The following is a 9,317-nucleotide window of genomic DNA, read 5'->3' on the forward strand; positions in this document are numbered from 1 at the left end:
TTCGTTCCTGGCTGGTTCGATCCTTGCGGTGTCAACCCTCCGCTGCCGTTGAGGCAAGTGGTTCTCTTGTGCAGCTGCTTATCTTAAAGTAGCTTTTCATTCTCGAGGGATGTAGCTGTATCTTGTTCCTCTTTTTTTTATCACAGTGTGGATAGAATGCAGGACTGTGTAACTAAGCTGAAAAAATTAGTAGTTATATCCAAAAGCATGGGGTGCCCACATCTAGAGTTCAAATTCACATGCTGTGCAGAACCTCAGAGCTGGCTGCAGACTTCGGGCAGCGTTTGGGAGAACAGTCCAAATATCCTGCTTGTGTGGCTCTGGGGTCACCACTGTGTCAGAGAGCAGACTGCTGAACTTCTGGGATCACCCTCTTCCTCCTGGCTCCAGCCAAAAATGATCCCATGTCCCCAAACTTCTGGCATTTCCTCTGTTCTGTAGATCTGAAGCCTTACGGTGTTTATTGGCACTGCAGGTATGCCCAAACCCTGGCTGGAATAAGCATCAGTGAAAAGAACTACCCTTGGTTGTATAATATGTGTTCATCACCAAACCAAATGCTAGCTGCTAGGAGGATTTTTGAAAGCCTACGTACTACTTTTTTTTAAATATTCACTGGCATAATGAAGCTCTTCCAGCACTAGAGTCTTCCAGAGCTGGGATCCACAAGTTGCAGTGATGGTCAGCTGTTATTCCTGTGCTCAGCCCTTGCTATTTCGGATCCTGCATCACAAATGAAGGAACGCTAAAGCGGGATGGGTATAACAGACTGTACCACTGAATCATTCTCTTGTGTGGCATCGCAGGGTAGGAGGCTGCGGTGGCTTGAGCTAGCACATGTGACAAACCGGTGAGCTGATTACTACAGCCCTGATGGAGTATCTAGCTGACTATTAATCCTTTTAGTCCTATAAAGGCTAAATATATCTAGAGTTTAAATCTAACCTTGAATCTCATGCTTAATCCTGCCGGCAGTCTCACGTTGTGGCTTTCAGGGTGTATCTGGGAGAGAGCTCCACAAATAAATCAAATGAGGGATCGGGGTTCCTGGCTTCACCTTGGTGTGCTACAGGTGTAACAGTGAAGAAGCCTTTTATTCTCATGCCTTACTTTGTGACTGGCTTATTTAGGTGATGCTAAAAGTATAGGTGCCTGTTTTGATGCATTCAGTCCTATATTTTGGTTGGTTTAATAAAGGAACTGAGGTATAGAGGAGAGTAGGCTTCTATTAAGGTCTTTACCAAGAGCTGTTCCTAAGCTGGGAAGTGACTTTCATCATCAGCTTCATTAAATTAGTATCATTCTCAAGGGCCACTCTTCTAGTGAAAAAGCAGAAAGCAATGTCAGGATAGGCCAGAAGCCTTAATCAAGACTTTTTAAAAATCACGTCATGAGTTAGCTGGAATAGGTACTGGAGGTAAGTTAGAGGTTGCATGCCCTTGCCCTGGCAGGGACCTTGAGCCACTGATAGCATTTAGTATCACCAAGTCCCTCAGGGTAGCATTTAGCATCACCAAGTCCCTCAGGATGCTCTAGACTTTTCCAGTAAATAGGAATCAAACTGTTAACAACCATCTAGCATATCCAGGAGAGTCAAATACAATGCTGCTTTTTTAGGGCTTTGAAATTACACTTTTCCCCTCTTCCCCCTCCCACCTCAGGCTCACTAGCTTTGCAGCTTGCTATTTTAGCTACGGCAAGAAAAGACAGAATAACTCATCTGCAATAAAGCCTGTAATCCCTGTTAAAAGGGCTAGTGCAGTTATTGGGAACTATTGGGTGCCTTATTCAGGATGTGGCTTTGCTGTGGCTGTTTGGCCGGTGACCCATGGACAGTGATATCCATCCCACGATGGAAGCTGGCAGCTCTAGCCAGGTGACTTAGCCTTAAAACCTGCTTGTCTCACACTGCAGCGCGCTACTTCCAAAGCTGGTCTTCCTTCAGTGGGACTGAGGGAGCCCATGGCCGGGGTCTGGTGGCCCTGGCTGGGAGGGGGGCTGCGAGCGGTGGGAGTGCCTGTGGACCTCTGCCGTCCCCTGGGTAATGCGTTGCTGGGTTTCCTTCAGAGAACTGTTTGCAGTGAGTAAAACAAAGCTTGTTAATCTTTCCCTTGTGTTTGGTGGGTTTTTTTTTCCCCTGGCATGATCTCCCTTCTACACCTTGGAGCTCTCCTGCCTGTCTGAAAGCCGCATGCAAACTGTGAATCTGGTTAGAGCTGTAGAAACTGTGGAGTGAACTGTTCATCAGCCTCATGCCAGGGTCACAACCTGGGGCTCTGCGGTGGTTTTGGTGGCCAGAGTACTGGGCTTTGTGCTGCTCTCCTTCCTCAGCTGTAGCTTCCTGCACAAGAGTAACAGAAGATTTGATGATACAATCTGTATGTCAGATGCTGAGTATTTTATGCTGCTTTTTCTAGAGCAGTAGTGAATATTCTGGAGATGATCCCACTGCAATGGGGTTACCCGAGAAAGATGTTCCGTTGCTCAAAGCAGGAACCCAGACTTACATTGACATGACTGTTACATCGGTTTAAGCAAGAAGAAATTGGGGTTTTGTAGTGCCTTGGGTGGTTTGAATGCCTGTTTTCTTCCATCTTCCCCTTAGAGTTGCATTTGTCTTGTGTGAAGCTTTCAAAATGGAAGAGGGAGCCAAAAAAATATTGGCTCTAAGTATAATCATTGGGAGACAATCTTTAGACATCCTGCTGATGTCTAATGCAGTTTCTAATCTGGATGAGAATGTCAACGTCTCGGTCCCAGTTCACTTGGTACAGTTTCTCAGATGCTCAAAACAACCCCAGGTTGACTTGCTGGTGTGAAACACTTGTGTCTCTTTGCAGGGCCACGATGGGCATCCTGGAATATCGGTGTATTCATCTGCATTCGTTGTGCTGGGATCCACAGGAACCTAGGAGTTCACATATCCAGGGTAAAATCTGTCAATCTCGACCAGTGGACACAAGAACAGATACAGGTAATGAGTGAAACCCGAACGGTGCTGTTCTGTTAGCGGGGCTTGGTAAGCTGGGAAATAAACAAAGCCTCAGCAGCCAAAGATGTGGGAAGCAAAGCAGGAAGAACATATCAAGCTAGGTTAGACTGGAAGGGAAAACATCATGATTTCAGGCTCAGCAAACATCAGAGGGTAAAGACAAACACCGCCAGCTTCTGTAAACTGCCACAGGCGGCTGTTGTCTGGAGCTGCTGCCCACCTCTTCTCCTTGAGGTTCCCAGAAGACCAGTCCTGGACTTCCAGAGTGACCTTGGGCTGCCAGTGTGATATTTGTCTTGTCTTTGAATACATAGCGTGCTGTGGTGCTCGGGATTGGGTAATTGTATGAGGGGGGGATCATAGCAACTGCATCAGGGATTCCCAGCTAGTAGGCTTGCACCAACAGCCTGAGGAGTGGCTTTCAGGTACAGAACAGACTTCAAAAGTCTACACATGCCTTCTAGTTCACACAGCTGGGCTTTTGCTTGGCAGCCTGGCATGTTAGTATGTGTGAGAGCTTTAATGTCTGCGAAACAAATGGTTCAAGAATTCTTTTGAATTGCAGTGCATGCAAGAGATGGGAAATGGAAAAGCAAATCGTCTTTATGAAGCCTACCTGCCAGAGAACTTCAGGCGACCTCAAACAGATCAGCATCCTTTCTTCCTTTGCTGCTGGGGAAACGTGGAGGCTTTTCATCTTGTCGCTTTGTAGCTGCACTCCTTGCATAGGAGGTTTAACTTCATGTGCCTGGGCATCAGCTGTGCGAATGAGTTCCTAGCTAGGCACCCTCCAAGCATTACTTCACCCCCAGGCTGCTTGCTTACAGAACGAAGCAGAAGAGAGCTAAAAGGATTGCTTCTGAGCTGTAAGGGTGGAGAACTGGAACGCCAATGTTACAACCTGAAGCTATTGCGTGAGATGCACTTTAGAGTCTGTGGCAAATAGGAGGGTTGACTTTGAAAAGTGCAGAGCATTTAGAATTCTCAGTGGAGACAGATAAAAAGGTTTAACACTTCTGAAAAACTAAGCTGTAACTTTTACCCTACAGGAGGGTTTCTAGATGGCCGAGTGCAACAGGAGTATAGTGACATAAACCTAAGGAAACACAGGAGCACCTCTACCATCATTTTTGTCTTAAGCTGGTGGCTGAGGTGTTTTTGTATGCACAGGATCCATTTCTCTGACTGTTGTGTGATTTGTGCTAATGACACGTATGCTCTTAAGTGATGGTTGAAGTAAATATACATCAGTGAAGAAAATACCCTAGGAATTTAAGCCCTGATTTAATGTGCCTTTTATAGCACCGTCATGCTTGGAATAACCTAAGGGCAAAAATTGAGTAGCTAAAGTAGTTGGATCCAATACTATATTATTTTAAGAAAGTTACTGCTGGAAATGCTCTTTAAACAGTCGTTAGTTTAGTTACAGTCTGTACCTTGTATCCGCATGTCAAATAATGCTACGTAAGTCTTCTATTCTTGAACCGTTTGTCTTTAACAAGCTGCTTGCAGAGCTGTGGAGAGCTTCATTCGGGATAAATATGAGAAGAAGAAATACATGGACCGAAGTATTGACATCAATGCATTTAGGGTTAGTCTCTAATCACTTCTACAGAAGCTTGAATACATGTTAAGGTATAAGTGTCTGTCTTACTCATAAGCAGTGACTATGAAAATAGGCAGTTTAAATGTTTCCTGTATTAGTGACTAATCTCTTCTCCGAGGCTGGTTGCATTCAGTCATGCCGTAGAAAGAATTTAAATTGGGGGGACCTTTGAAGGCATCTTGTCCAACTCCTTGCTCAGTGCAGGCCTAGCTCTGAGTATTGGTCTTTAGCTGTATCTTTGAGGCTTTTTAGATTAATTACAGCATTATGTAAAGCTCTATGAATTTTCTCTTGGTACGATGACATGAGTTTTGACCCTCATGTCAGTGTATTTTTTTCCTTACAGAAAGAAAAGGATGACAAATGGAAAAAGAGTAATGAGCCAGTATCAGAAAGAAAACTGGAACCTATCATCTTTGAGAAGGTGAAAATGGTAAGACCAAAAGGCACGGTCATGGATCAATTGTAAAAACTTCTCTCAAGCAGAACAGAGGTAATCCAGCTTGATATGGAAGCATTTTTTCTGGCCTCAGTCATAGCAGTGGATGCGTTGAGTCGCAGTAATGGTAGTAGCTTGTTTTCCACTGCCTATCCAGATACTAAGCAGACGTGTTCTGCCTTGCAATGCGGAGCAGATTGGAATCCAGCTACTCCCTGCTTAGCTTTCCAGCTTGAGCAGTTACTTTTTTCCTAGTTTAGAGCATGCTTATATTTGGCAGTGGGTTCCAACATAATGGGACAATAAAACAACTATGTAATACTCACCTTGAAATTCTGTTCACTTTGGAAGCACTTATGCCCGCTGGAAAAAAAGGATTTTAAGGGTTAATGCCTCATTAAAGCCTCTAATGTATCAGAGTAAAACCAAAATTTGAACAAGACTTCTGGTGTTCTTTTTCCCTAGCCTCAAAAGAAAGAAGAAACGCAGCAGTCTAGAAAAAGTTCTCCTAAATCTACTGAACCAGTAATGGACTTGCTAGGGCTTGGTAAGAGCCTTTCCAGCCTTATTGCGCTTGTTACAGTGACCCTGTACACGGTCTTTGATCTTGTGAATCTGATGAGCTTTTAGTACGTACTTTCCATGTCAGGTGAACAATAGCTGGTAGGAGTATTAGCGGTTTGCTTAAGCAACTCGAGCACAGCGCTCGGCACTGCAGCAGAAACAGCTTTCCTTACGTTTTCCTTTGTGCTGGTGCAGTGGTGGTGCCTGTAGTGTTCCCGGAGCAGCTGTAGTGGTCCGCAGACACCATGCGGCTCCTGGCTGCTCTGAGGTTAATAGGACAGATACGGTGCGGTGCACTTCCTCGGTCCTTAGCCAGTTCCTTCTCAGCACCAGAAGGACGAGCGAAGAGCTGGCAATATGCGTTGGCTAAAGTAGGTTACAGGTCAGGTCACCGGGTTGGGTGGCATATGTGCAAACTGCTTAATTGGCAAGGAGGCTGCCCCTCAGCCTGAGGCCATCTGCGATGGATGTTCATGCAGCTTTGTCTCTCCCAGATGCTCCTGTGACAACCACCGTTACAAACGGCAGGCCTAGCAGCTTAGAGAAGGATCTCGACCTTTTCGCAGCGGTGGGATCAAACTCTGACTCCAGGAAGGTAAGTAGGGAACATCGGTGCTTGACGAAGCCTCGTTAGATGCTTGAATGGGGTGATGTGTGTCTTCCCCTGGTGCTGAAGGCAGCTCTGGCACTTGTGCTGTCTCTGTCTCAGGTCACTGGCTCTATGCCAACGTCTGGAAGCGCTGGTTCTGTTCCCGAAAACCTGAATCTCTTCCCTGAGCCGGGAGGCAAAGGGGAGGAAGCAGGGAAGAAGCAGCTCTCTAAAGACTCCATCCTCTCCTTGTACGGCTCTCAAACACCTCAGCTGCCTGCGCAAGGTAACAGAGCTCAGAATAGAGCTGGTGAACGGCAGTACCCCAGTTCAGAGTGGGAGGGGTGTCCCAACAGCTGACAAGCAAAGGTGTGGGAGTGTAGGTGGTCCTTGAGAAGTGGTGAGTAGCGTAATGAGCAGCTTAGTCTGGATGTCATGGCCAAGTGAGTGTTGTGATAGTCTCCGATTTGAAGGTCGACACTTCAACCCCGATAACGAATGCAGCAGTTCTCCCTTCATCGCTTCTCTGCCTTTCTCTAGGAGCAATGTTCATGGCCCCAGCTCAGATGGCATATCCTGCAGCGGCATACACTAGCTTTCCAGGAGTAGCCCCCTCCAGCAGCATGATGGGAGGCATGATGGCACCGTCGGTGGGCATGATGGCCCAGCCTGGAGCTGCCGGGATGGTGACTCCCATGGCCATACCAGCTGGATACGTGGGTAACGTGCAGGCAGCTGTCATTGGTGTCCCCAACGGGATGATGGCTGCGCAGCAGGCTGGCTACGTAGCCGGCATGGCAGCAGTTCCCCAACCCGTCTATGGTGTGCAGCCAGCGCAGCAGCTTCAGTGGAACATTGCTCAGGTGAGGTGTGATCTTCTGCCGACGCAAGGGTGGATGGAGGGCAGGGGAGGCACATGCAATCAAATCTAGCCTGTTACCTGAAGACTCGAGTGGTTTTGTAGCCTGGCTCCTGGGGTTGGGTGAGGTCTGCTGTTACTGCAGGTGAACTGAGGGATCGCAAAGGCATAACTTGTTCAGAGGTCTCCACCTCCATTCTAGGGGGAGGTGTCCCAGCCAAAGGCAGAGGGGTTGGAACTTGATGATCTTCAAGGTCCCTTCCAACCTAAACCATTCTATGAGTCTGTGTTTGGAGAGCAAAAATCAGTGCAACATCAGCTAAAACAAAAACTCCCTCAGCTTGCTCGGTGGGCGTGCACCTGAGAAGCCAGTGACTTCTGTTCGCTGTAACTCTTTAAGAGAACTAGCTGAAGTCTGTACTATGTTGGGGAGCAGGAGCTTACCTTTGACTGCTGTGGGCTGGCGGTCTCCTTGACTTCTCTCCTCTCCCCTTTGCAGATGACCCAGCAGATGGCTGGGATGAACTTCTATGGAGCTAATGGCGTGATGGGATATGGACAGTCAATGGGTGGAGGAGGTGCCCAGGGAAGCAATCAATCCCTCAGCACTCAGATGTGGAAATGATCCCTTGCGTTGTGACCATTTTTGCCTTCTGTTCTGTTCTTCAAAACTGCTCCATGAGACATTCAGGGTTTTTCTTTCTGGCTGGCGGCTCAGCCTGAACCTCTTTCCATAACTGAGACCCATCTCTGCCTTGTCACTGTCAGACACGGTGAAACCTCAGTGACCAGAACATGAGCTCCCCTGTATTTAGCACAGTCAATGCACACTTCTGGGGTGGATCCCCTCCTTGCACAAACCTCCACTAATGCTTCTGGGTAGCACTTAATGTCCTGCTGGGTATCTTAGCAGAGGTGTGACTGAGGAACTTGGGAAATCTGTACTTAGTACAGGCTTGTAATGTCAGGCCTTCTAAGAATCACTTAAAGTCTAGTATTAGTAGGGGTTTTGGTTAGCAGAGGGGCGGAAACCGTGTTTGGTGCTGAGGAACTGGATTTTAACCCAAGCCCAGGGGCAAGCAAGCCTTGCTACCTCTTCCCTCGAGTGGAGTTCTCCGGAGCTGAGGCCTTGCTGTGCTTGGCTCGCCAACCCTCATTGGAACCAAAGTCATTTTGAAGACCCCTCTCCCTCCCCCCGTGAGCAAGCAGGATTCTCGCGCAGTGTGGGGGCAAGCTGTTTGGAATGTGAAACTTGCACTTCAGAGTGGCTTTTCTGTCTAATATGTGGTATTGATGTATTTAACTTTTAACAATCTAACTGAGAGTTAACTTATCAAGGGCTGAGAGCCCACTGCAAGTTTTCTTACACTTTTAAAATTACTATGACATCCTAATTTATACTTTTTTCATATTTTTTTTTTGTTGTTGTTGTTCCTGTGTAACCCTGGTACCCTTTCCTGGCTAGCTTTTGACATTTTAATCTAGGCATAGAAAGTGGGGTGGGTCAGATTTTCTTTTCTCATCTTCAGTAGAACACAACTGCTTAAACTCATCAGCGTGAGCGAGAAGTCAGACTTCTGTGGTCTACTTTATCCTGTGTATATGTAAATTCCCAAATAAAATATTGCAGTGAAACCTCAACTGACTTATCTTGTTTTTAAACAGCGTAACAGATTGTGTTAACGACGGCTGTGAGTTGTTCACTTCAGGTGTGTGGGGATTTGGAGCCTTTTGTGCAAATCGGACTAACTCCATCTGCTTTGTAGCAGGGCTGTGTCCCAAACGTCAGGCGCGACCGGTGTTTGCCTGAAAGCCAAGGACCATCAGCATGCAAAGAACCAGCCTCAGCAGAGGCAGAATCGGGTCAGTTGACACTTTTATATACAAGAGAGGCTCCCAGCTCGGGGGCGGGGGTAATCGCAGCATGCCCGCAGCGGTGGCTGCAGGGAGAACTTAAATTCTCAGGACTGCAGCTTTACACTAATGTTCAACTAAACCTGACCAAGGTAAATCTTAAGCTTTGACGAAAAGTGGTAACGGTGAGGATGTGAAAGGCTGGCGGCATTTTGGAGTCACCTGAAAGCAGACACAAAGGCCAGTTTTCCTTCGGCGGGTGGGTGGGTGGCTGTGTGCAGCTGCAGGGGAGAGCTCAGCTAATTGTGTGAGCCCCGAGCTGATGGTACTCTGCTTGCATATTAATTATGGTATTTCTTTCCTCAAGTCAAAACCTGCTCTTTTCAGAAAGGAGAGGGTTTCTTCCTCTTTCCC

General features: G+C 47.0%; 1 protein-coding gene across 2 annotated transcripts; it reads left to right on the top strand.

Moving 5' to 3' along the window:
- Window positions 1–2,836: 2,836 nt before the first annotated feature.
- On the top strand, window positions 2,837–8,686 carry SMAP2 (small ArfGAP2). Of its 2 annotated transcripts, none has more exons than XM_009890596.1 (9): window positions 2,837–2,974; window positions 3,558–3,643; window positions 4,505–4,583; window positions 4,945–5,031; window positions 5,503–5,584; window positions 6,096–6,196; window positions 6,311–6,476; window positions 6,734–7,053; window positions 7,549–8,038. In XM_009890596.1, exons 2-9 carry the CDS (start codon window positions 3,561–3,563, stop codon window positions 7,672–7,674), a joined length of 1,044 nt encoding a protein of 347 aa, XP_009888898.1. In that variant the 5' UTR covers window positions 2,837–2,974; window positions 3,558–3,560; the 3' UTR covers window positions 7,675–8,038. The 2 variants fall into 2 exon arrangements, with proteins under 2 accessions (XP_009888898.1, XP_009888896.1); XM_009890594.1 differs by having other exon boundaries at window positions 2,847–2,974; window positions 6,731–7,053; window positions 7,549–8,686.
- Window positions 8,687–9,317: the final 631 nt, after the last annotated feature.

This window comes from Charadrius vociferus, unplaced genomic scaffold (genome assembly GCF_000708025.1).
Source record: "Charadrius vociferus isolate BGI_N301 unplaced genomic scaffold, ASM70802v2 scaffold1578, whole genome shotgun sequence".
NCBI lineage: Eukaryota > Metazoa > Chordata > Aves > Charadriiformes > Charadriidae > Charadrius > Charadrius vociferus.

Excerpts from the sequence above, each read along its gene's own strand:
- SMAP2 (XM_009890594.1), top strand. The coding sequence starts at position 3,561 with ATGCAAGAGATGGGAAATGGAAAAGCAAATCGTCTTTATGAAGCCTAC. Across the intron at positions 3,644-4,504 it reads AGGCGACCTCAAACAGATCA|AGCTGTGGAGAGCTTCATTC; the intron begins GCATCCTTTCTT and ends AGCTGCTTGCAG. Across the intron at positions 5,585-6,095 it reads AATGGACTTGCTAGGGCTTG|ATGCTCCTGTGACAACCACC; the intron begins GTAAGAGCCTTT and ends TGTCTCTCCCAG.